General features: G+C 36.5%; 1 protein-coding gene across 4 annotated transcripts in view; it reads left to right on the top strand.

Annotated features, from left to right (window-relative positions):
- The window catches only part of CERT1 (ceramide transporter 1), a 75,255-nt gene extending 48,974 nt beyond the window's left edge, over positions 1–26,281 (top strand). For 3 of the 4 annotated variants that reach the window (XM_026106765.2, XM_026106769.2, XM_026106767.2), the window contains 12 exons: positions 1,818–1,975; positions 6,780–6,872; positions 10,369–10,455; positions 10,641–10,733; positions 11,318–11,395; positions 17,134–17,229; positions 17,873–18,005; positions 18,120–18,190; positions 19,554–19,682; positions 20,469–20,598; positions 22,184–22,320; positions 23,258–26,281. In XM_026106765.2, the coding sequence (XP_025962550.1) occupies positions 1,818–1,975; positions 6,780–6,872; positions 10,369–10,455; positions 10,641–10,733; positions 11,318–11,395; positions 17,134–17,229; positions 17,873–18,005; positions 18,120–18,190; positions 19,554–19,682; positions 20,469–20,598; positions 22,184–22,311 (1,196 nt within the window). In that variant the 3' untranslated portion in view covers positions 22,312–22,320; positions 23,258–26,281. The remainder of the gene's footprint in view (positions 1–1,817; positions 1,976–6,779; positions 6,873–10,368; positions 10,456–10,640; positions 10,734–11,317; positions 11,396–17,133; positions 17,230–17,872; positions 18,006–18,119; positions 18,191–19,553; positions 19,683–20,468; positions 20,599–22,183; positions 22,321–23,257) is intronic. The other variant, XM_026106766.2, reaches the window with a different exon arrangement.
- The last annotated feature ends 1,309 nt before the right edge of the window (positions 26,282–27,590 follow it).

The raw sequence follows: 27,590 nt of genomic DNA, 5'->3' as shown, positions 1-27,590 counted from the left end.
TGAGAAGGTTAAGACTAGGCAGTGAAATTTAAAATGTTTTCCTTTGTGTTCATGATGATAGGTCAGTTTTACGTTAACTGTGATAGTTGCTTCTTGAGTTGTAGCTGAGATTCAAGGAGAGTCAAGAAAAGCAGACTGACTTTTTTTCCAGGAAATGACTGTATTGCTACATCCCTCTTACAATGTATTATACATATTTCTGAAATATTTCTGCCACCAGTGGTTTCTTCAGCATATCTAACATGTCATGTACTTAAGGGGGGAAAAAAATCACCTCTATGAGCAGCATAGTTGTGCTGGTAAGCCTGCCCACAGGCTACACCAATAGGAGGGTTTATTTTACTGCTAAGCTGCATTTTTTTAAATTATTTTTTATGTTTTAGTAGAGAAGTACCTTATGGGTGAAGGTTTTGTTTGTCTAACTTTCATTATTCTCAGTGAATCCACTGCATCGTTCCCTTGCCAGCTTATACCACTTTTTCAGTTTTGGCCTCTTCCATGTTCCCTCTGCAGCTGTTGGGGGAAGGAGGACTGATCTGCACATTATTGTTTCTGGAGCAGATTTTTTTTCTCTTACCTTCAGTTTCTCTCCAGCCCCCACCATCTCTAGCTTTTAAGAATTATTCTTGATTCACATGCAACAAAAAATAAGCTGTATTCTACCACAGCATACACCACTTCAGATACCTCAGTAAGCATGTATAGTCATTAATCATGTGTTTGAAAATTGTTTGATCCCTAGTGAAAGGGGACTTATAAAGCTATTGCTTTAAGACCATGTGATGCTTGCTTTCCGTTCCCTTGAGTGCAGATACTGTACTCTACCATTAGGGAACAGCAATTGTATTTCTGTTACCTACAAGAATTGAGCTGCTTGAAAGCTCTAGTTCACCCTTGCAGACAGATACTAGATAAACTTGCACAAATATTTATTTGTACTTTCTAAGTCACGAAACAGTGCCACATAGACAAACTGACAGTTTTTTTGGTTGTTTAAAAAAAAAAAAAAAAAAAAAAAAAAGCAAGTTCCAGCTGGGTGGTAAGTAATGAGCCTGCCCCACAGCATAGCGGGAGTTACTTTAACTTGCCAGGCTCAGTCAGCTACAACATGGGTGTTACTTCTGCTTTCTAATATTTATGACATTAATGTGTTGTATTTGATTTGTTATTCTGTCAACCTACATAGGAGTTTGACATAAAATGTGTGACAAAAAAAGTACCTATTATAAGTGATTTGTTTAAATAGCCTTAGCAACAGATGGCTTGCTTGACAGCATGGAGTAGTTGTTGGAACTGCAAAACCCGCAGTACTTGGATAATTCAACACATTTGATACAACTTTTATCTTACACATATAGGTTTGAGTTTTTAATATATAATTAAAACTACCTTGACTATTACATTTTGGGTTTGACTGCATTTTGAAATTGTTGCTTTCTTAGTACTGTATCAGATATGTTTTAAGGTTGCTCTGTCTTAATTAGGCCTCACTTCAAGCTGTCAAACTGCTATTGTTACAAAGTATTACCACTCCCTCCACCCACATGTTCTGCAGAGTGCAGAGTAATACAGCATTACAAGCAGACTTGAAGAAATACAGTATAGCAAGATGAAGCTTAGGGGGATGTATTCCTCCCTTTGAATCTCTTTCTTTTTCGTGTGGCTAACTGAAAAATTAATAGCACTTTTTATTTTTAAATTAACTTATCTAGCCAGCTTGGTATTTTCTTCAAACATTTTTAATATAAAACATATATGTAGAAATGTTCATCTGAGTTAAAGGTAGATATTGGTGAATGATTCATGTTTGTTTTTAGTGTTTCCGCATGTGACACCCAAAGGAATTAATGGCATAGACTTTAAAGGAGAAGCTATAACTTTCAAGGCAACTACTGCTGGAATCCTTGCTACACTCTCTCATTGTATTGAACTCATGGTAAAACGTGAAGAAAGCTGGCAAAAAAGGCTAGATAAGGTAAGAGCATCTTCCTTTCACTTTTGCTGACAAAATTTGTTTCTTTAGCTTGACATTTGAGTTGTTCTTTAATCTTTCTACTCCAAGTATTGCTTTTATTTTTATGTACAGTATTTATTAATTTTAGGTACTCTCATTTACTCCTATAAAATGTTAAAGCCTCATTTTGGCTGTTGGTGATATAGTAACGTTATTCATTGTTCTTTCTTTTCCCTTGTTCAGATAGTATTCCTATGTCTTTTATGTCTATAAAGCACCTGACAGTATTCCACAGTAGTAAGCATAATGCTTGCAGCCTTCTAAGAGAGACTTATCTACCAAGCTTGCGAAGTGATGTGCAAATCTCTGAAATGCTTTAATCATGAGAGATGGTGACAATACTGAGGAACAATCAATTCTGACTTTAAAAGTCTGTTTAAAATAAGATGCTTTATTTCACTTAATTTAATTTCTTAAAGCTAATAAGTTTATATTAACTGGTTAGTTTTTTAGGTGTGTGGCTTTGTAATCTCTGTTCTAATAGCAGTGATAGCTCAAGCTAAGCTTATTCAACCCCTATAGTAGCTCAAAAGGGGCAGTGTTTTCTCTCTTCAGATGAGATGACTGGAAGCATGGTGAGGTTGCACTTCAGGCTTTGACTTCTAGAATCCTGCCATTGCTGGCCAGTGTTCTGGGCAGTCCTTTAGCTGCTGTTGTCTCTTGGTCTTAAATTAACATGTTTCCCCATGGTGTATATCATGCTTCAGCTCTTACCGTGTGTGTGTTAATGGCATGCAAAACTGAAAGAATGAAGGTGGTTGGGAAAAATATATCCACAGTGGAATTGTTATTCCTGTTTCCTGACTATTCTTTTTTTGTCACTGTATCAAAGTCTCAGTCCTGTCTAGCTATATTGCCACTTCTGCATCTGGTAGCTGGAAGAGCAGATCCAGGACTGAGAAGCTTGTTCACAGGATCAGAGGATCATTCAGGTTGGAAGGGATCCCAAGAGGTCTCTGGTCCAACCTCCTGCTCAAAGCAGGGGCAGCTTATGAGATCAGGCTGGGTTGCTCAGGGCTTTATTGAGTCTGGTCTCAAACTGTTAAGGCTGGAGGCTGCAACAGCCTTTCTGGGCAGCCTGTTCCACTGCTTGCTTGTCTTCATGGTGAAGAAGTTTTTCTTTATATCTAGTCAGAGCTTGTTGTTTTTTCAATGTCTGTCTATTGTCTTACGTCCTCCTACCATGGACTGCTGGGAACAGCCAGGCTCAGTCGTCTTGATGACCCCCTCGGAGGACTTGAAAGGCTGTGTGAAATTCAGTGTCCTCTCACCCCAAAGTCTTCTCTCCTGAACTGAACAAACACTGTTCTCTCTTGTTGGTTGGACTTTGCTTAGAGCGTGGATGAAACAAGGTTGTCTTGTGCATAGTTTAATGTGTTTTAAAATGTCTGTCAGTTTTTGGGGGTTTTTTTTTGTCACAGATATTTCTTTACCTGTGAACTCACTTGAAAGTACTTGGGTTTAGCTTCAAGTATTTAACACAAACTTAAAACTGAATTTCACTTCTGGTCTCATGTGAATATGATGCCTCATACAAGATAAGCAAATATATTTTAAAGGAGGTCATAAGCTTGTTAGTGCTTGATTTTCCCCCCCCACCCCCCCCACCCCCTGAAATTCAAGTAATAAAAGCTTCTTAAAACTTGGAGGTGTTAAGACTCTCTGCTTTGGTAGACTTGCAAGTTTTTTTAAGGATTTGTTTGTCAGTGATGTTTTGGTGTTTGTGGCACACATGGCAAAGTAATATAATTCTAATAGAAAAGTAATTATTTTTCTTTTGGACTCTCTTAATTGCTGGCCTTTTAGAAGAGGTGATTTTGATAAGACTGATGTAAAAAATGTTAAGACAGCGCTTCTCTCTCTTCAGAGCTGTACTAGCATTATTTCACTTTAATTGCGAGTCTTCAGTTTGTTTCTTGCTGTTCAGTGGCTAAATATGTCTTTAAAATTCTCTTCTATATAACTGTGGGCCCAGGCAAAAGCCATTGCTCTGTCATCTCATAAATGTAGGTGGAGAACGGTGTTGATCTTTGTGCTCTTGGAGTTTATACTGCTCTGAAAAGGAAGTAAATATGGTCAGATAATTATGTTTAAGAATACCCTCTGTGAGAGGCGTTAGAGGGAAAAACTATCTGAAGTGGGGCAGCTGTTTTGTGTTTATGTTCTGGCTAGGAGGATTTTTCCAGCTCTTGCAACCTTGTGTTCAGTATGTGTAAAAGATCAGCTAGAAGAGTCAAAGGGAGCAGCTGAGTTTGTCCTTTGGCTGCCAGCAGATTCCCTCTGCAGGGTTCATTCTGTGCAGACTTGTCCCTAGGCGAATTGTGTCAGTGGCTAAAATTAATGACTATTTTGGAAGTAGTGTAGGTTCTGTTGTAATAGAGCCCTTCATCTTTCCTTTCCTCTCCATCTTTCTCACTCCAGTAGTCTCAGAACTGCATTTTATCTAACAGCAAAGCATAGCTATGGTTAGCAGGAGTCCTACTACCTCATGTGGGACTTGGGCTATCCCATATGGACCTCACCTTGCAGAGGGCTGAGTTAATCTAAAGATGCATCTTATAGATTTATCTGTCTGCTGAACTTGAAAATATAATTTCAATTATAACTCTCCTAAAATGTCTCTAATATTAAAGAAGCTCAAGTTCAGCAGAGCTTGTTGAATCCAGAAGTGACTATAGTTTGAAATGAGATGGGTACAGTGCTATGAAGAGTGGGTGTTTTCTCTAGAAACAGTTGACTTTTTTGTAAATAGATGAAAAGGAATGGTTTTTAAATTACATTCTCAAGGTTGGAAGCTTTATTTCTGAACCTCTGAAAACAAGAACTCATTGTAGAAGCATCTCTTAATTTTGAAAGAGGGTACTTAAATAGTGCACTTACCTAAATATAAAATTCTAAAACTACAATCACTCTCTGTTATTAAAACAGAGACAAGAATAAATTTAATACAAAAGTGTGTAATTAATCCACCGATAGCTACAGCTTTGGTTTGGATCTTTCTTCCTAACTGTTAAGTAGGAATGAATCTGATCATGAGCGTGGGTTTTGTGTGGTTCCAGTGCAGTGAAATTTTCAACATGAGCCTCTTGAATGTATTTTAAAGTTGAGCTTCCTGAAAGAAAAGGGATAAACAGGGAAACCATTTAATCTGCAGTATCTGGTCCATTGTTACATTCATAACAAAACCACAGGACTGTAGTTTTTGTTTCCTTTGGTCTTACTAATTACTATTTACGTATGAACTTATTTTCTGAAAATTAACTTTTACTTTAAGATTAATATGCTTAGCAAGTGGTTTATTTTGTCCACTTTTGACTTTTGTAACTAAAATGTCTCATTAAATACTCCAAAGTTTTAATATACCAGTAATTTTTCTGCTGTGCAATCAATCAATCTCTCATTTTCTGCATTATTTAATGTTGTTGCCAACAGGAATTTGCCAGATTTGGAGTGAAGAGTTGTCTTTTGACACACATCTGAATTATCAGTAATTTGCAAAGTGAAGTACAGAAAGTGTGATTTGTATTCAGTGTGTTCTGGTGACACTTCTGTGCTTTCTCTTAATGGTTTATACTCTAGTCATGCCTTGTACATCTTCAGGGCTCTCTGGTTACTTTCAAAATAGGGAAACTTGTAAATTTTTCTGAAATGTAAGTGTTAATAGGTAAAGCCTGTCTGATAGTATTTCAGGAAGGGAAAGCCTACATTCACAGATAACGGCAATCTTGATTTTTATCTCCAAATGCTGCTTTTTTCTAAGACTTTTCCTGTGGAAAACTGTACTATTTTCCTTTACAACACAGGACAATTGTTTTATTTTCCAGTTTCTAAAGAAAAGCTTAAAGTACATGTTTTAAAGTGAATGTGACTGCTGAATTCCCAGTGGTAAATCAAGCCTGTTAGCATGTTCTAACAGAGTCTTCCACCAGATCTTTCAAGTTGAAACTCAGTTGCTGAATAATTGTATTCATATCTGCAAGTAGTGGTGTGCAGTATTCAGTTGTCACTGTGAGACTTAACACTTTCTTCCACCTGAATGTGATTCTGAAAAGGAACAGAAACTTCTAATGTACTAAAGCTGTGAAGCAGAGGAATTACAGAAGTGTTTATACCTGTTCACTGGGAACATGTGGCGCTGTATAGAGTTCAAGGAGGAAATCTCAGTCTCTTTCCAACATAACTACTGCTTTATTTGAAATACACAATGACACAGGCACTGGTGGCTCTAGTGCAGTCACATACCTGTTAGGGAAGAAGGATGTTGGGTTCTTAGTCTCTGCATGGAGTTCATGAAATGATTCACGTGGATCCTATGCAAGCTAATTATAGATGCAAGCTTACATGCTGTGACTCATTATCTCACATTATTCAACAAGTTAGCTTTTCACCAGTCTTACTATTCTCTCCATGCCCAAGCATCTATGTCCGGGAGGTTTATGTAAACTGTCAGTCAGATACAAAGTCTGACCCTCAACAAACCAGGAATAGCTATGTTTAAGCTAAATAGCAGTTTCTGCTTGCTGGTTTAGCTTTTTCCACATGACTTAAAGAAGGTATTCTCAAGGTAGGTAGCTACTTAAGCCTTGTATTATATATCTGTGTATATATAATACAAACACAAAGCATGTATGAAAATAAAAGTAGAAAAGCAGGAAATCTAGCAGCCTTGCAAACTTGGAAGACAAAAACATATCCATTTATTGGCATATTTACTATTACCAGTTGATTCATTCCACCTGTCTCAAATGCTTGTGTAATTTTGCAGGAGATTGAGAAAAGGAGAAGAATAGAAGAAGCATACAAAAATGCTGTGACAGAACTGAAGAAGAAATCCCATTTCGGAGGGCCAGACTATGAGGTACTAGTTGTGCTTTTGAAAATTGAGAACCTTAAGGCTTTTCAAGTTTGGTTTGTTTCTCAAAGTGATATGTGTATGTGTGTAAATTGTGGTTTTGGGCTTGTGCAAGTAATATATGTGTTTATGCCACTTCTTTTTTTCCATCTTGGAAATTGGATGAAGAATCTCAATCCTTAAACCTTTTGAGAATGAAGGAGTGCTCATATACAAACAGTTTTGTGCTTTCTGTGTTGAATGGGTCAGCTGTACAGATATGAAATGTAAAAATCCTGACTGCAGAGGCAGTCCTAGAATGTGAAGTTTAACTTAAACTGATTTTAACTTGCCATTGCCACTTTAAGCGAGTTCATAAATTCGATTTCTTTTAGGTTCTACTTCACTTAAATTGCATACTTCGGCAGCTTTTTCCTCAGTTACGTATTTAGTCAAATTCTGAGACATTTAAAGAGCCGTCTGAAGAATAATATGAACTAATGTACCTGTAATGCAGTTTGGCTAATTTGTAAGAATTTCTAAGACAATTGAACGTGTTCTTGTATATCATAGCTTGAGAAATAGGTAGAGCAGATATTTGAGCTTAGGTTGTCTGCTGTGACTGAGGCACCACTATAAGAGAAAAGAAAAAGGTGGATGGCAAGTTCTGGTTTTACCACCTGATTTGAGCTCCCTAAGTAGCTGGGTATGACATATGTTTTAAAGTTTGAGGTTGTCCCCTTTTCATCTCAACCCAAAATATGACTCTTATGCTAGCCAGCAAGGCAGTAGTGGCAAAAGATGACCTGTGTGTGTGGGTTTTTTTTGTTTTTTGTTTTTTTTTTTAACGAACTCTTTACTCCATCAAAGTGTCTGAAGTTTCAGCTCCAAAATAGGAACCTTTATCTTTACTGATCTCTGCATGAAATACATGTAGTGACTTATTCATGAGAGTTAAAAATTTAGACGAATTAAAGCGGAAGTTCCTTTTGCTTTAACATCTAACTACTCTCGAGTTTCTAGTGAAATTCTGAAATAAACCTATTTGTAAACATCTTAGGCAGTAATTACCAAAAGAATCTCTACAAAAGAGATTTTGATATCCTTTTATCTCAAATCTTAGTTTCTTTGTTTCAGAAGCTCTCCTGTTCTTGCTGTTCACAGGATTACAGAATAATGTTGCTGAGATGGCATTCACATGTACAAAGTTTGTGTGTGCGTGTGCGCGTGTGCTTTTTCTATAAAATCACAGCTTCACTTGAAATTCACTGGATTTCTTTCATGTATGATAGCTGATTGTCTTCCAGATACGCTGTGTTTTCTTGGGGCCCAAATCCTTTGGCATTAAATACTACCCCAGCTGTTTTGGTTCCTTTAAAATACTGCGCTAACTGACAAGCATACTGGTGAATATTTTGGTCAGTCTTCCAGATGTAAGGTGGCATTTCATTTGACAGATTCAGAGTAGGGAATGGAAGGAGAGCCTTCATTAAACAGGCCTACGAGGGTAATTAAGTTAAAACCTACTTTAAGGGGAAGCTGGGTAACAAAATAGGTGCGGACAAAGAAGTTGCTGCCTCTTGCAGTCCAGGTAACCAAATATGTTTCATCCTTGTTGGCATTTCAGGGAAATACAGACTCTGTAGCCACAGAGAAAATCTGAATGTCTTAACTGCAGTGAAGAGCAGTTCACACTTTCAGCTATTGTTTCAAGCCACGCAAAATGTAAGCAGGTCTCCCATCGGCAATCTACACTTGATTTCCAGTTTTAAATCATTTCTGTAACCATCTGTACTGGAAATAGCTTTCTTTTTGAATGAACAGTTACAAAAGCAGAAAATGTCTATACCACCTCCGGATGTTAGTGTGTTGAGGAAGGTTTTAAGTTGATCCATGTTCTAGGGATTTTTTTGAGACACTTTCAGGTTTTTTGATCAATTACTCTGTGGAACACTTTCATCTGTATGTTTCCTTTTTATCCTGTTGTAAGCCCCCAAGCAGTATATTGGTGTCTGTAGGGAAAGAATCGGAGGCATGAGAGATCTTAGCCTATCCAAGGTAGAGTTACGCTCAAGTGGTAACAGAACAGTCTCTTTAAAGACTGCTTGAGGTCTGTCTTCCCAAAATAGAGAACTGTAGTGTCCAAAATGAGGAAATGGGGAAGTTTCCATCTCTAGGTGGAAAACTTAGACCTTGCTGTCTCTGCAGATACTTGTCTGCATTCAGTGTGCTGTGGGTTTTCTGTTTCTGTTCCCCATTGTTTCAGTGTCTGTTCTCCCCTATGCCTCTCTTCCTCCTTAATTCCTTATGTCGATCCCCAGGTTTTCTTTATATTTTTTTCATCCTACCATTAGTATTTCCTGTCTACATTCATATTTCCCTTCCACTTCTAGAGCTCTGTGACTGTGGAACAAGCACAATATTCCCCTTCTTGCATCTATTTCCCTCATCCTGATCTGTTGTCACCTTTCAGTCTCCAGACTTGGTACATAACGCCCAGCAGCTGCCTCAGTGTAGCTAGAATTAAAAAGCTTCCAAAGGGTCTAAATGCTTTCTAAATATCTTTGAGTAGTGTTATCTGTGAATTTATTTAAACTTCTGTGAACAGCTGCCTGCTTAATTAAATTTGTTCTTTGCAAGACTGACTACTGCAAGCTAAACATGTAAGGGAATGGACACCATGTTGGAATTACATACTGTAACTCAGATTTTTAGTGGAAAATGATTTTTCATCAAACATATTCTGAGATTAAGGCATAGCAGGCAGAATATTAAAAACCTTGAAAAAGTTAGCCAGAGGAGTTGACAGTTAAACCTTTGAGAGCTAGTGTTAATATTAACTACAAAGAAATTTCTGCCTTCTCCCTGTTGCAAAGTACTACTTTTAAAATTTAATTTGAAAATTCTTTTTAAATTTTGTGAGACCACAGTCTGTCTTACAATACAGTCAGAGCTGTGAGCTTGTTTAAGTTGCCATTTTACATACTGGTCATGAGTTTTTAGTAGTAGTTGACTCAACTCTGCCTGCTGTTTGTGTTAAATACTCTTTCTAAGAATTCTCAATGGAGATCCCCAGGATTCCATCCTGTCATGTCATGCACATATCTGAAATCCACCTAAGGCACTGGAATAGTCGCAGGGAAGTCTAATTACCCAACTAAAACTTGTGACAGTGTGACAGAAATGTACTCATGTTAACACAAGAGAAGATGTATAAATAAAACCTAAATCTGGGGGCAATGTATATTGGCTTTGTTCTTCAGTCCTCGGTTTCCAGAAAATATTTTTGCTTGTTAATATAACTACCTGTAAATTACACTTAAAGAATAGGAATATCTTTTTTTAACAAGTAAGGTTTTCCGATGAACTGTAATCTAAGAATGTTGGTGAAAAGACTTGAGGTCTATGCAGAAATGTTCCTCAATCAGTTATATACTTGATATATGGATTTTTTTTTTAATAAACTTAAATGCAACTCTCATGTCTTCTGAATTTTGAACTAATTTTGTTTCTTATGGTCTAGGAGGGTCCTAATAGTCTGATTAATGAAGAAGAATTTTTTGATGCTGTTGAAGCAGCTCTCGATAGACAAGATAAAATGGAAGAACAGGTACTGATACTTGAAAAATGTGTTAATGGCAGGTATTTCATGCATGATTTCTATTAAATTCTCCTAGGGTGCAACTCCTAAAACTCCAGATGCTTTATACTGACATTTATAAGCATATTTCAGTTCTTAATATTGGTACTGTTAAATATTTTTGCTTACTAATAACTAAACCCATCTCATTGCAGTCTCAAAGTGAAAAGGTCAGATTGCATTGGCCAGTGTCCTTGCCTTCTGGAGATGCATATTCTGCTGTGGGGACTCATAGATTTGTCCAGAAGGTAAGATGTTTCCCATCATCTCAAAGTAATGGGCTGACTTATGAGATTTCTATTTTTTAATATTTCATATGGGTAGGTGAGATTGAATTTGTAGATGTTTCTAGTAACTTTTAATAGGTTACTAATTTTTAATTGAAGTGACCAGAACTGGAGGAGGACTGTTTTCTGTCTTGGCTCAAAAAATATTGATCTGAGTAGCTATTTAGAATACTCCTGACTTATCTCAAACTGACAAACTTGATACATTACATAAAAAAGAAAAACCGATGTGCTAACTTGATAGTGTATTTAAGATACCCTCAATGAAATTTATTGAGCTGAATAAACTAGAAAAAATCCAGTGAATCAGTTGACATTTTTTAGTGTTACTTTTAGTGTTACTGGAAACACTACACTCCTCTCAAGGCTACACTGGGAATATAATACATAATAGGTGCATGAAATCAGCATTTGCTGCTGTGCTTGCTGCTTATGGTGCTTTTGTTTTCCTTTTCTTCATTATCTTGTGCTTGGAAGTTGGTACTGAATGCTCTGTTGTGCCTTTGTTCTGATTACTTGGTTTTTTCTTTGTCTGTCTCTGGTAGCCCTATAGTCGCTCTTCCTCCATGTCTTCCATTGATCTAGTCAGTGCCTCTGATGATGTTCACAGATTCAGCGCCCAGGTACTGTATGAATGCATAGAGTGGGGGTTGCATATCTTTGCTGTATTTCATCCTCTTCCCTGGAACCTGGGTTTTTGTTACATAAATCACTGCTTGCTTTAAACTAGTACATTGAGACAAACAAAGGAGTTCTCTATTCCTATACTAAATGGTTGTCTTTTTTACATTCTGCTTGCATGCATATCACTCCTCCAGAGGCCCAAATCTTGTGAGACTGTTGAACTGATTTCAGTAGCTTTACTAAAAATGTGTACAACTTAATCTGCATTTCTGATTATTATAAAAGCAAAATTAACACCTGTTTTGTGTGGGATGGAGATAGGCTTGACTTCAAATGTTTTTTTTCTTGCTTTTAAATCAATCAAAGGTGTAACTTTCTTTTACACTTTTTTTGTATTGCTTGTAATGACATTAAGATACAAAATGTTAAGGTTCAGGAGTATTGTTTTTATGTCTACAGCTAGTCTTAGTACTGGAAGGTCATTATAATGCATCTTAAACAGGATTGCAGATATGAGAGCTTACTGAAGAGTTCGAATATATTCACTTATCCTTCAGAAAGTTAGTCTGACATCCTGAGTATGGAAATGTTGTCATTGTGTCTTTCTGTTAATGCACAAAATTACTCTGTGCTTGCTCTGAGGATTGTAGTTTATAAAGTTGGACGAGACAGGTGGATTCATGTGTCTGCTCCTTAGTCTCAAAAAAAGTGTTTTTCAGACATGGCATTGCTGCTGTAAGGTCCCTTCTGTTGCGGTCTATATGTTCTTGTTAAGCAGAGAACTGGACTTTGTTCTGAAATTTGTGATTTGGTTCTGTTGGAAGCAGTTCACTGACACTAAACAACCTGCTTTTTCAAATAAAAGGAATGAACTCCCTCTGAGCAATGGAGCCTGGAATCATACCACCTGTTGGTTTTACTCCTAGCTTTGAGCAGAAGCCTAACATTTAATGACTTGCTCTATGGACTGAAATCCCAACATTTGCCTTGACCTATTGCAACCAGTTACATCTCTAGAATTTTGGCTTGCAGCAAGGCAAAAAGTATGCAGGTCATATTACAAAACGCTGATGCACTGACTGGACTGCTAGTAGTCAAATTAGTATTTCAGGGTATTTGGAGGAGAATGGGGGGATGGGCACGTCAGGTAATAGTACCTTTGATTCCAAAGGTAAGAACTGGATGCCTGTCTGGCTGTGAGTACATGGCTAGTTCAATTGAAAGGAAACTCTGCTAAAGTGTGCGGGCCTTCTCACTTTTGCCTTTTATGCTTGTGATAGCATTTGTGCATACATATGGTGAATTTGAATATTGGTGTGCTAGTGTTACAGTAAAACTAGCCATCAAAAATTCTGCAGTTGACTAGGTCCTCATCACGAGAATGCAAATTCAGGTTAAAGATCAAAGTTAAATGGACTGGAGTGTAGAGTCAAGCTGTTGCTCTTCACCTCTGCATGGCTTATACTAAATTGAACTGACTACCCAGTGCCTTAGGATGCTGTTTCAAGTTAATAGACTTCCTGCAGAAAAGATGATCTTGTTAATTTATAGAAAACTACTCTCCTCACCTTCTTCCCCCACACCCTAGAATAGATTTCTCTCAGATCAGCAAATCAGTCCACTTGCTCTGGAGTCTCAGTGCTGGTGAGCTGGCAGTGAAAGACAACAGGGGCTTGAAGGGGGAAAAACAGGATACCTTCTCTTGGTGACAGCCTGCTGTAGACCTGATAATATGAAACCAACATCCATCCCCAGGCTTCAGGATCTGCCTTTCCAGAAGGCAAAAGAATATCTGATGTCTTGATTCTGAATAAATGGGACTCATTTCTAGACTTCATTCATAGCAAGGGAATTTCAGTATCAGCAAAGATCAAGTAGAAACTTGCAGCTTTGTTTTTAAAATTGAGAAGCATAAACATGCTTGATTGCTGAGGCACCACTGTCAGCAAGATCTTCCTGCTAAAGGTGTCTTCCTGAGAAAGAGTGCATTTTTACCATAGCTTGGAACGTGTTCAGTCATCTTTCCTGAGATGGAAGAGATTTCCCTGAACAAGATACCAATATGATGACCAGCTACAGTGAACTTCAGTATCTCCTTCAGAAGATTCAGTATCTGTTCATACCTTGAACAAATATTGGAGACTTGTCATTAGCAACTGAAGCTTAGATTATTTGTTCCAGAACAAACAGCGGTAAAGTTCCTGTAGGAACTATTGTGATGTGGCTCCCAACAGCTCTGTGTGTGCCTGAGTAGTTGAAATAAAAGTTGGATAGATATTTTGTGATTTCTCTGGAATGCTATGATTGCTATAGGAGTAAAAATGTGGTTCAACTGGTGGAAACTTGTTGAATTAGGTCGGTATCTTCCCTTCTCTTGTGTGAGAAGGTACTGAAATGTTACCACATGCTGTCAGCTTGGACTTTGTGAAAAGGAGATGATTGTGAAAAAGTTTGGGGGGATAGAGGGAGTAGTGGAATGATTTGAGCACTTCTTTCTGTAAGAGTAACCCTGGCATTTTCAGTCTAGAAAAGCTGCTAGTCCCAAAGGAATATTCAGAACTCCCTCAGAATTAGGGTAGTGGTTTAAAAATGGACCAGATATGTGAACGATTTGTGGCTTAGCTTAGCTTGTTCACTTGCTGTTGAGGAAGCTGAATATTATCAAGGTGCTTAATTTTGCTGTGGGACATTATAGGTTCCAAGACACTATTCATTTGGCTTCATTGTTTATTAGATTAACTTCAGCTGTTTTGAGTACTATCTTAAAGTCATTGAGAACTTAGTATCAGGCTTTTGAAAATGTAGCTCCCTTCTGTTATGTCACTTGTTTCATTCCGAAAAGCTTGATAGTCTCTTATCTTTTTGTAAAACCTTTGCAGCTTGTTTTGAACCTCTTGACATCTCTCTCCTATCCCTGGGGAATCCTCAATAGAAAGGAAATATTCTGTTATAATGCTGGCTACTGGTTGATGATGCACTGGGGTTCTTCACCCTCTTTAGTTGAAAGACTGTCCAATCTTTACGATGGGGCGAAGGACAATTCAGGTATTGTACTCCGTTATTTTTGGATATTTGGAAAAGGAGGTAATTATGTGACAGTAAGGTAAAAATTTCTGCTCTTACAAAGCAATTACTTTGTTTATGTATCCTCATGGGAGCTATTTCCTCAGGGTGCCTTCAGAAAGTATTGATTTGTCTTTGTCAGTTGAGTGAGAGGTTTGGGTTTAAACTTTGCAGATGTTTTGCAGATGACTTTCTCATTTCTTAAAGAACTATCAGTTCTCTAAACAGCTTGAGCTGTTTTGAGGGTCTTTTAGGTGAAGGTCTGCCCACTTAAGGTTGCGGACTAAGCCTGCATGACAGAGGATACAAGTATATTTGCAGACTGTGCCTGCAGCCTGCCAGTAACCTGGAGGGAATCGTGTGTCCTACCCAGCAGCAAAGAAGTTGTGAATCTTGACTCTGTGCCCAGTGTGGCAGCTGGAATAGATGCAGGCTGACAGCGACCTGTGGGGTAAACTGCGTGCTGTTTGGACAGGCAGCATGCACAAGCCAGTTGCGGGCACTGCAGTTCCTTGCTCAAATAGAAGTAATTGCTTTTGTTAGTGGAATGAAGTGTTCGCTCTGCTCTGAAAGTTGCAGTGGTGATGCTTCTCTGCTTCTGCTAACTTAAAGAGCAGCTCTCTGAAAGATGATCCGCGTCATGTGTCTTATTAGCAGGAGTTAAACTTTACCATCTAAGGTAAGACCGTGGGGAAAAAAAAATCAACATATACTAAAAAAGCCTTTCAAGTTTTCAGAGGAATTCAGGAGCCAACTGCTGAGAAATTCCAAAGGCTTTAAGCCATTTGGCGTGTGCTGCTGTGGGTGTCTGCGTCTCTTTCCTTGCCCTTCCCCTCCTCTGACTGCCTTTAGCATAAAGCAGAAGCAGCAAAAATACAGAACATAAGCATAAAGTAAACTGTATCCATAGAAGGTTAAGACCTGGGGGAGGACAGAGGGATAGGGACCTGAAGGTATTGCAGGGGAAGTTTGGGAGCATGGTGAGGATCCTCTTCTGAAAGAAGTGTGGCCTACTGCTAGTAAATTGAAGTTTTAAATAGTCTACCTTTCTACCTCACTTGGACTGTGCTATCATAAAGAGTGTCCTGAGAAAGAAAATAGACCTTTTGTAGGAAGCCTTTTAGTAACTGACAGGAAAAGATGGCCTTCATAGAAGCAGAAACACAAGTCTTGCGCTAGCCTTCCCTGCAACAGGAGAAAAAATTCTGTACTCTTAACTTGGGTTTCTGTAGCAAAATCTGTAGTTAAGATAAAGATTCCATCCAATGTGTTTTACTTTGTTATACTTGGAGGATTTCGGCTTGAATCAATTACCTTTTTTCTTCCTAGTCTTATGTGTTGCCCAAACAGTGTATAGTATGAACAAAGTTACCGCTTTATATTGAATGTAAATAAGATCTTTTAATTCTATATCATATTAGAAAAGGTCATCAAATACTCCTTAGTTTTGCTTTCTACTTGTACTACTCACTCAGTTAAATGCATTATGTTATGAAGCCTAGTGTGTGTGTGTATATGTATAAAATGGTTTTTTGAAGTTGAGCAGAAAGCACTTACAGATTCAGGGTGCTGATCTTGTGATTGTGCGCTCCTTAGATTAATCAGTGTATTCATCAGTCAGCTAAGCTTTGTTTTAAGTGCTTTTTCTTTAGTTAAAAAACATTTCTAGTTACTCAGGAAAATAGTGACAATCACAAGATTTGTTTGTTGTGACAAGTTTTCTAGTAGTCACCTGCCTTTAAGTTTTGAAGGTGGAAAAAAGTTCCCAATGTTTGTACATGTTAAATGGTGAGTGGATATCTTTCTTCCTTCCTTTTCTAGGGTGCTAAACTCATTTGACTGTGAGCAGGATTTGGAAATAGTGGGGAGGATTGGGGGGAGTGGGAAACAAAAGAAACATAAGATTATAGAATAAGATTGTAGATATATTTAAAAAAAAAGTTTTTATTGTCCTACTACCTCTTTCATATAGATTATATGGAATAAAAAATGAGCTGTTCATATAGCTTGATTAAAATGTATTAAATACCTGACCTTGAAGAAAAGCACACAGCTGTCCACCTAACTACTTAAATATTTTAAAATAATGGAGTTTCTGCATCATCTTAGTTTTTCTGGAATTAAGCATTTCTGTTCCTCAGTTCTTTCCAGTGGGCAACTGTGTAAAGATGCTGGTAAAACAGAGTAGGGCATGTGTTGCTCATGACTGCGGTTCCAATATAAGTTTTTGATAGTATTCACATTTTTAGGTGATCTGTCCTTTTTTCCCCACCCTCTTTGTTCAGTTTCCTAAATGCTCTTCGCTGAATGTTGGCTTTCGTATCTCGCAGTGCATCGTAATTCTCTTTAGAGACGCAAAGTAATTTTTAAATGTTGAGATAAAGTGGTCAGTAGGTGAAATAGTGAATTTTGACAGTTCAGAGCCACAAAGGAAGGATAGGAAGTACCTATAAAGAAAGAAGTCAGAAATTGAATCAAGCTTTTTGTTTTTTGTTTCTGAATGCCAAAAGTATCTGCTTGCTCTTACTTTTGATAGAGAGTTCTGTTCAAGTTCAGCTCCTGCACAAGATGTGAAGCCTTGACTTGTTGTGGTTTCCAGTACTGTACAGTTTCCAGTCAAAGAAAATGTATGGAATGTTTTAAAAAATTGTGCTTTTTCTTTTTTCCTTTAAAGGTAGAAGAGATGGTACAAAATCATATGACTTATTCTTTACAAGATGTAGGAGGAGATGCCAATTGGCAGCTAGTGGTAGAAGAAGGAGAAATGAAGGTAAATAGTTTAACCTTTTGTTTCTTTGCTTAGCTGATATAAGATGGTATGCTATTAAGAAAAATATTTTTTTTTTCTTTTTGAGTACTATCACTCAGCAAGTTATGCTGTTAATAGTTCTCTTTGAGAATAACATTGTTTTTAGGTTAGGGCTGGAGTCCACAAGAGCTACAGCCACTAATCAGTTCAATCATGCGGAATCCTATCCAGCTCTTGCAAGAGCTTTATGTCATTGCAGATTCCTTCCTTATTTTCTCCTACTTAACATTTGGTATCAGAATGATATAAAAATTCATATGAAATATTATATGATAGTAAGTTACTGTTTCATTTACTCTACTGTAAAGTGTTTGTGATGATCCTTGTGCCTGATGGTAAGTAAGGTAGCTAAATCCATTTTTGGAGAAGAGACTCTCAAAATACTATCTCATTCTCACTTCATTGCAATGTGCCATGTGAGAACATCCACACTGGCAGTTACCAGGGAGCACTGACATGTCAAATCATTTGCGTTAGTCTTCTAGGTAAGCGTGTGGGTAGGGGTTTTTTTGTTTTGTTTTGTTTTTAGATGATTAAATTTTAAACAATTAAATACAAACAGTTTTGACACTTCTGTCCTGCGTTTCTTTGTATTTGGCCATAGGTTTACAGAAGAGAGGTGGAAGAGAATGGAATAGTTTTAGATCCTTTGAAGGCAACACATGCAGTTAAAGGTGTAACAGGGCATGAAGTTTGCCACTACTTCTGGAACGTCGATGTTCGTAATGACTGGGAAAGTATGGAATTGGTTCTTACATTTTGTTTATCAGTAAGCATATTGTTTATAATCTTGACGTAATGTCTGTATACTTGTTTGTTGATGGATTTTTTCCTTCTTTTTTTTCTTTTAGCAACAATTGAAAATTTCCATGTTGTGGAAACATTAGCTGACAATGCAATCATCATTTACCAGACACATAAGGTAATAACGCTTAAGCTGTATACACCACCTTATTGAGACAATCTGAGGCATGTGTGTTCTAATTTATTATGAAACACTTCAGTGACGTAACAGCTTAACATACTGTTTGAAACAATAGTTCAGAACTAGTTCTGTATTAAACTGAAGTTTGTCAATTTTTGGAAGTTGGTTTGATGGCATAACTGGCTATGCATGTATGTGTCAGAATTTGTAATAACAGGTGAGAACTCTTTTTAACCTAAGTACATCACTGCCAACAAAACAGGGTCACCTAAAACTAGGTCAACACTGACTACAAGGAAGAAAAACTCATACCACTGTATTGCGTGGTTTTGTTTTGCTTGCAATAATGCATGCTGTTGACATATGCATTTGCATTGCAAGTGGTATATTTGCTGATAATGGTATAATACACTTATTCTTTTAACTTGAGTTATTTTTTTTTCCACTACCAGTTCTGGTGTATCTTTATCAAAATACTCATTCAAACTGTAACCCAACAATTACCCTAACAGTTGGGTTCAAGAAAAAACTGGCTATGAAGTATACAGATTCGTCTTTAATCTTGCATGGTGCTGAGTATGAGTATACTTAGATATTAAAACAAATTGTTTTCTTGGACCATTTCACCTGTAGCACAGGTACCTGAAAACTGCCATAACAGAAGACTTTCTTTTTTTTTTTTTTTTTAATAAAGCAGTTGTGTGAACTCTATAGTGTTGTTGTAAAACTTAGATAGGGTTGATTCTCTTCCCTCCCCCCACCCAGAATATCAGGAAAATGGCTTCTGTAGCTTATTTTATTTTATCAGACATCTTACTTCTGAAACATTCTATCTAGATAATTTCAGTTTACCGTATCTGTGTCTCTGAAATGATAGCTCTATAAAAAATACTTCTGTTAAAAATGTTTCTCTTTCTCTCTCAGTATGTATGTGTATGGAGACATTCTAACTGTAAACACATCTACTTACAGTTAAGCAACAAACTGAACTAGCGGGTACAAGTATTAACTAAAATGCAAACCTGATGTTGAGAAAATTGTAGGGAAGCTGCCTCTTTGTTTGCTGAAAAACGGCTGTTGCTAGACTCCTTGCCTTTCACAGGTTTTAAACTTTTGCCTTAAACTTTTTAAAATTAAGTTTGTCTTAAAATAAAATGTAGCCATGTAACCCAGTATACATCTGTACAGTAATTGTGTTCTGCTTTCAATTTAAAGTTGCATGCAACTTGAACCTGTTTTCCTTAAAAATAACATAACTGACCTTATTTATAATGCTTCTGTTTTTCCTTTATCACATGATAGTAGACAAGTATTTAATTTGCAAAATTGGAAAAGCTTATAATCAACTATTTTTCCACAGAGGGTGTGGCCTGCTTCTCAAAGGGATGTGCTGTATTTGTCTGCCATCAGAAAGATACCAGCATTCAGTGAAAATGACCCTGAAACGTGGATTGTGTGCAACTTCTCTGTGGAACATGACAGTGCTCCTGTAAGTGGTGTTTTCATTCTGTCAAGCTATGCTTTCAAAATACCATTCTTCTATTATGTGATGATGATATTGCAATGATAGTGTAAGGAAAAAAAACTTCTAAGGAAAAGTAATACAGTTTGTTTAAATCAGTTGATACCATGACCTGATGAAGTTGTTCTGAGCCAAAAGCTGCTTTGCCTTTTCTCAGCAGTGAGCTGGTTTGAGGTATTGCAGAAGAATGGAAGCAAAATTTCTGGAGACGTGATAATGCTTAAAAGAATTGAGGTTATACTGATGTAATTCCATGAAAACTCTTCAGTGTTGTCAGACAGTGTTACAGGGATAAGCTTGTATAACTGTAGATATGAGATCTGTTAAACCTTCACTTTACGCAGTTCTGCCTTGGTTTTGTCAGAGAGTAGCAGTGACTGTTTTCTTTGGAGTATTTCTGTGCTTATTCCTATGCCACTACCTATTTATAATGGAAAAGTTACCAACTGATATTTGTAGATGCTAGTATGTCATTCTGTAAATGCTTCCTTGTTCACTTGTCACAAGTGAAGTAATTCATTACTAATGTATTGAGCAAACAGGAATCTGAAGTTCAGGCATTTTGTTTTAACCCTTTCCTTATTCACCATGCATCCATCTTTTCATTCATGTTACATCCATGTAGTGCTAGAATGCAAACTCTCTGAAGCATGACTTTTGACCTATCTTAAACTTTATAGTAAATTAAAATATTAATCAAGTATGCTGAAATAAACTTGGTTTGGGGTAACTAAGTATTTCATTCTTTGGCAGCTGAACAACCGATGCGTCCGTGCAAAAATAAATATTGCTATGATTTGTCAGACGTTAGTCAGCCCACCAGAGGGGAACAAGGAAATAAGCAGGGACAACATCCTATGCAAGATTACATATGTAGCTAATGGTAAGTACAACTTTTGCAGTATGGCATTCACTGTGTATGCTAATTATGGGGATCTGAGTGCTGGCAAAAAAAAAATTGATGGAGTTTTCTTTTAAGCTTTTGTAGGATTGCATTTGTGTTCTTTATGTTCAGAAAGGCTTGAAATCATGTGCTACAACAATTAATGGAATCATTCATTGTTTGGTATTCTAGGAGGAATAAATGAAAATAGTGTGTAGCTTGGTCCTAAAAACCCTTTTGAGAGACAGGAGGAAGAAATGTCTGCAACTGGGTTGATTTGGCATAGCTTTTAGTTTCAGTAATAGTGTGCTTTTTATTCATTTGTTGCTGTAAAATTCTTCTCCTGATTCAGCCTGTTGGGCTGAAAAGCTGCTGATAGTGAAGATACAATTCTTGCCCTCAATGTTAAGAAGGTACAAATATATTTTTGTATGAAGATGTTTACAAGCTCTATAATCCAGTCCTCATATTTCTTGATTTTTTTTAACTGATAGAATCCTTATAACTGACTGCAAGGTTATCAAAGCCAAACTGTATTGTTACTGTACCCAGGCTTTAGAAATGTAATAATAATGTTGGAATATTGGGATACAATAAAAATTTCTAAGGGTAGCTCATCTGCTTATTTTTGGTAACCACCTATTACATGACCTACCAAAGAATGGAAGTCTGAACAATTACTCTCATGGCTCCAGTAACCATTTCCCTTATATAGCAGTGATATAATTTGTTATAAATCCTGCATAAATATTACTGTATGATGTTAAACTCTGGGGTAAGCTGATTTGTTTTCTATTTAGATGTTTCCAAATTGTTTAAAAAAAAATTGAATTGGCAAATTAAGTTTTGAACTATGATTATATGAGAAGTGGCAACTTTCAGAAAAATATTTGACCTCTGAATATGAACATTTTAGAATCTGTTCAAATTTTGCTTAAAATGCTTTACAAATCTATAAAATATTGGCATGAAGCAATTCTGCAGATAAATGCAATGATTACTGAGAAGCTGGCAAACAATAAGTTGACTTTCATTTTCTTTAAAATAAGTAGTAACTCAAATTTTTTTCCTGTTGTTTCTTAGAAGTACTTAAGGAATATAATCTTCGATTTGGGCCTTCTCCAAAGACTCACAACACAATATTGTTTTTAATGTTCTCTGAATAGAGTGGCACCATAAAAATGGACTAAATTTGGGTTTTAAAATAGTAGGAAGTGTTACAAGTTGTAAAGGCCTAAAAAAAAAAAAAAAAAAAAAAAAAAACCCCTAAAACTGCTGTTGATTGTTCTTTGCTGTTACTCCAGAAAGGGAATTGCAAGAATAAAGTTATATATATATTATAGGATTTTCTGTGTCTCACTATGTCTCTCTCCTACTATTTTTACAATTATGCAACCTGAATGCTGCCCTGCTTTTCAGATGATGACTGAGCTCTGTGTGGGAGCACTTAGCCTCTCTGGTATAATCCCCAGGCTTGTCTGGAGTTGGAATCTGACATAATGTATTCATATTATACACTTACTGATTTGGCCATATACATGGTTTGTGGAATACAATTTAAATCCAGTTTAATGTCTACTCCTAGTGAACCCAGGAGGATGGGCGCCAGCATCAGTGTTAAGGGCAGTGGCAAAACGAGAGTATCCCAAGTTCTTGAAGCGTTTTACATCATATGTGCAAGAGAAAACAGCAGGAAAGCCTATTTTATTCTAGTATTAGCAGGTATGCATTAATTTTTTTCTTTTCTTGCTTTACTGCTATAAATACTTAAGGCCAAATAAAGGAGTCTGATCTAGAAATGTCTTATTAGCATGAATTTAATGTATATTTTCAATTCTGTGGTCAGACATCTGACAATATTACGAAGGCCAAGGTATTCTTTTATATTAACAGAATAATTTTGATTTAGGATTCTGATTAATAGTACAGCCTTTCTGACAGAAGAGAAATTCAGTCACTGGAGTACTTAAAATACTGTCTTACACTTTCAGTCTTTCTAGTGGGCCCAATAAAGAAAAGGAATTTACAGATGCGTTCTGAAGTCTGTGGATATATTTTAATGGTCTGTGTCATTGGACTAATCCAAAATGATTTTAATATTTGAAAGTTAGATGATGATGTGTCAGGAGATTAGAAAAGCATTTCCCCATCACCTGGTAGACTATCTAAATTTGTCAGATATAAGCCTTTGTGCTAAATAAGTATTTACTTGTTTTTTGTGACAATATTTAGACCCTTACAGTGTATATTCCATTATGTACAACTGTAGTGTCAAACCATTGAATTTCAGCTGCACAGTAGTATTTGGTAGTTCTAATATTAGAACATGATCTGAAAATGTGTTTTTTACCACTTTTTTGTGCATGACTTCAGGCTACCTCTGTTCTTAGGTTCTATTTAGTATGTCAAACTCCAAAAGTCTTAGTCATTTGATCTTTCTGGAACAGATATCCCTGTAATATCTGATTCACATTTTTAATTGTATATTGTCAGAAAACTAGTGTAGGTGAACTATTAAAAACTGAACTGTCACACGTAAGCTGACAGTTCCAATCTGATCATAGCAGTGTTCCTAAATCATTTAAGGGATTTAACAATTTCTTACTATTTCTTGTTCTCCTATTTGTGTTCAAAATTTATTTTCTTTGCCTTTCTACAGTGATTGGAGCAAGACTGGGTGAGCATTCCGCGTTGGAGAAGTAACCATGTATAGAGCACTCCATGCTGGAACGAAGGATCTGCAGTCTTTTTATGGCCCAAGTTCTACGCTTTGTATACCGAAGTGAAGAAATGTTGCAACACCATGAGGCTGAATATTTAACACTAGCTCTCTCCTGCTAACTTTTCCTGCTGAATCAGTGTGTAATTATAAATACATGTATTGATAACATGTATATGGCTCTATTTTTATTTGCTTGCTTTAAAAGAGGAAGAACGTACAACTTTGAATCACCAACTTGGGTTACTGCTTTAATTTTAAACAACTTGCAGAATTTTACTGTTAACCCTTCCTAAGATACTTGAGCAGTTTTTGTGCATGTCTAAAAAGCACAAAAGACAAAAGCACATATAGCGTACTGTATGTGCTTTATATGCACAAAAATCTGCGGTATTTGAGGGGAGAGGAGGAGGAGTTTAGTAAAGCCTAGGTGACTTATTGGCAGGTTTTGTTTTGCTTTGTATAATCATAGTTCATTGCTGCTGGTCTCTATAATGAATCATCTTGTTATGTAAAATGTCAGTTAATAACTGAGGGCTGTCAATATCCTTATGACTTTGCCTTTTCTATTGTCTTATTCTTATGAAGATCTTTGGGTCTGAAGGAGTAAGAGTGTGAAAAGCTTTATTTTTTTCCAGATATCTTTATATTTCTATTGTATTTTTCAGTTATGTAATATGTGCTGCAGAATTTTTGTTATTAAACATGATCCAGAAATTTCTAGGTAGATTCTGTATGAGAGGGCACGAAAGCTAGAAGCTGAAAGCCAGAAGTCATCTGTCCATGCTACATGTGGACTGCTTTCTTGCATGATACCCAGGGCTTTCCTGAAGCTGTGAGAAAGGTACACTATAATATTTATTGAAGCAATTTGGACTAGATAGGACAACATTCCCAGTCTGGAAATGAGGATGAGTACATTATTTTCTGATCCTGCATGTTTTTCCCCCTCATCTTAAAGCCATGCTATGAGGTTCATATAGAAAATGTGAGTCACTTTATTTACCTCTTGATCAAAAACCGAGCAGAGAGCTATGAGGATACATAGTTCCTACTGGAAAGTTCCCCTTAGTTGCTGTGAGAATTTAAAAGTCAGATATTTTGCCTGCCTTTGATTCTGGAGATGCTCATTAGGAGAGAACTGTGGCAGACAGGTACTCATTCTTGAGATCTTTTTATTCATGTCCTGTAGTTGGAGACTATTCAGAGACTGCCGAGTGTTTCACTAACCTGTATATCTCAAAACAAAAGATTCAGATATATTTTTTTCAAAAGAAAGCTGAAAGTCGTATTTGATATATTATAGTAGGTGCCTGAAAGTAAATACAAGATAGTTATTTAATGAAGATTTGGCAAATGATTAAATGTCATCTGCACAATGTTGAAAAACTTTTATCTGTTCATCTTCTCTATGGAGATGAAAGCATACATAACACATTATACATGCACGCAGATTTCATGCTCCATAACTTTTCCTTTTTTATTTGCCTTTCTCTAATGGTGTGCATGGAATATGCCTTATTACAGAATTATTCTGTTGATTCGAATATGTAGAAAAGTGCCTATATGGTAATGCTAGTAAGGCAAATAAGATGAAAATTTGTACATGTTTACTATATCACCAGTGAGCATTTTATATAGTGATGTTTAAAAAAAAAAAAAAATTATTACCTCAAATGTACTTCATCTTTTTACAATCAACCTAATGATGGTTCATTCACCATAGCCACTGATGGGAACTTAAAAATAAATAAATAAATAAATAATAGAGAGAGAAAAGGAAAGAAAGAAAAAAAAAACTGTCCAAAATAAAAAAAAAGTTTAACTCCTTATTTGCCATTTTTGGTAATTGTTGTTGAATACCGGCGAGTAACTGTTTCTTAATTTAATTGGATAGCTTTATTTTACAAAGGTATGGAAAGTTTACAAAGCAGTATATAAATCTTATATCATTAGTTGCATTTGCACTAAATGTGATGTACTTTTGTGATTTATTCTGTAAATAAAATTACACTACAGATACTATTTGTAAAGATACATTCTACTTCTAGATGAAGGCACTGGTACTTCACTACAGCTAGCCCTGCCCAATCAGAACTGTAAGAGGCTTCTGACTGAATATGGAAGGAATTGCAATACTGAGGCACTGAAGAGGTCAATCAGTACCTATAAAACTATCTGTAGACCTCTCAGACTGTCCATGTGTGAGTAGCAGTTATGTCCTTTCTTCCGGAAGGAATCTTTCTTTTATGGTTTTGTAAGACTTTTCCCTGTCCCTTGAGGCCACCTGTTTCTCCAGTCACTGCCCCACACGTGTGCGCTCTGAGTTCTCTTCTTCTGGTTAATGGAACTGTTAAATTTATACAGCGATGGTTTTCTTCCCAGAAGAAGCCCCTTGACTGTAGAATGGATATTTTACAGGTTGAACCAATTTGAAGGGCTGAGAATCCAGTTACCAATTTTCTGAATGATATCTGCTGCTGTTCCAGAGAATTGGGTATGTTGCCAAACTAGATCCAAAAGAAATTACTTGATAGAACTTGTATTGGCAATAATGAGGAGAGAGAGTCATTCTCCTGCCTGAAAACCTGCACATCTTATTTTCACAAGTTTTCTGTAGAAAAGATGTCATGCACTTTGAAAAAAGTACCTTTTACTTAACTGGGCTGAGCTGGTTTATCTGAAGTTGTGCTGATTCTCTTTAATCAGATTGTCCACCTGTATTTTTGTCAAGTTGTACAGATAACGCTGTATTTGAATTGCCACTGTTCATCTACAGACTCAAAACATGAATCATATTTTTGAGTACCCTGAGTGTGTAGAGTGTAACTGTTTGTTCTATAATAGCTTTATGATCCTAATGATAAGTTTTAAAAATTTAAAGAAGTTGGCTCTTCCATGTTACAATCACAAATTTAAAACCAGTATTTAAAAGTGAAAAGTATTAAAAATATTATGAAGAAATATCCTGGTTTGTAGTTATTTTTTAACACATAGTGCTTTGGAGAAACTTCTATTTAAAACATTCTACCTTGTAACCACCTTCTAGATAATGTATGAAATTTATATAATACTATAATGCATGTAAAACTTAACAGGAAAGCAGCTTACTTGTATTATTGAGGTTACCGAAATGAAAACTTGAATGCCACATTAGCTGTCTTTATATAGAAAAGCTCATTTTGTACTGGAGTATCGGAAGCATGTTAAAAGGTGTTTTATATCGAGACTACACTGTATGGCAGCATCTCCCAAAATGAACTCATTAGTGGTAAACAATTCTTTTTGACTAGGTTAAGTGTTGCCTTCTAAAATTCAGTTAAGACTTCAGTGCATGTATTTGTTTCTGTAAAGGGAATGGAGACTTCTGTGTATCAAAGAACATTTTAATGTTATGTTGCTGGCTTAAAACTATATATTATACTAGTGTGCTAATTCCCACTTCAAGTGGCTTCATCTTGATCTTCAAGGTCTTCAGCTATTCACCTGTCATTAGAAGACTTGAAATCCATAAGCATGGGTCATTGCTGCCCATGCTTTTAAGTGTCTGTTGGGGCTGCTTTAACCCAGTCAGTTGGAGCAAGTTCCCAGGAGAATCTGATCCAGTAGGTGTTCTGGTAGCATCTCTTTGGGATCAGGAAAAACTGCATTGTGTGTGTTTACCCAACTCTGTACCTCTGAAGAGTTTAGTTTGTGCAGCTGTGGATGATCACCTGGACTAACTGAAGCATGGTCTGCTTGCTTATTGTGATTTTGGTATCCTTACAATTGTCCTGTATTCCAGGAAGATCTGAAGATGATGATGATAGAGGTATGCAGTCAGACTGCAGCAAATAGAGGAAAGTGATCTGACTTGAGGGTGAAGAGGCTGTTATTTAAATTACTGTTTGAACATAATTAACTTTTCATTCAGGAAAACTTAACTACTAAATCAGGTTGGGCTAAAGATCCTTCTAAGTCTAATCTTTGACATTAACTAGTTGTGGATCCTTAGGGGAGGGTACAAGTTAAGAAAGGGCTTGTCTAACATGTCCAATTGTGAGGACGTATCAAATCCGTATTTATGTATTTATTTAGAGTTATTTAAATGTCTCATGGTGAAAAGGCCTATTCTGAGAAATGGATTCTGTCTTTAGGAAAGTTGAATATTTTAATTAGCTTCTATTCTGAGCTGGAATAAAAAAAAAAAGTGAAATGTCTCAAAGACAACTTCCTCTATATTGACTGAAGATTTTATCAGCATAAAAGGAGAAAAGAATAACAGTACAACCAA

The sequence above is a fragment of the Dromaius novaehollandiae genome, chromosome W, assembly GCF_036370855.1.
Source record: "Dromaius novaehollandiae isolate bDroNov1 chromosome W, bDroNov1.hap1, whole genome shotgun sequence".
In the NCBI taxonomy this organism is placed as follows: Eukaryota; Metazoa; Chordata; class Aves; order Casuariiformes; family Dromaiidae; genus Dromaius; species Dromaius novaehollandiae.
Note: the sequence above shows the minus strand (reverse complement) of the source record. Positions and strands in the feature narration are given on the sequence as shown.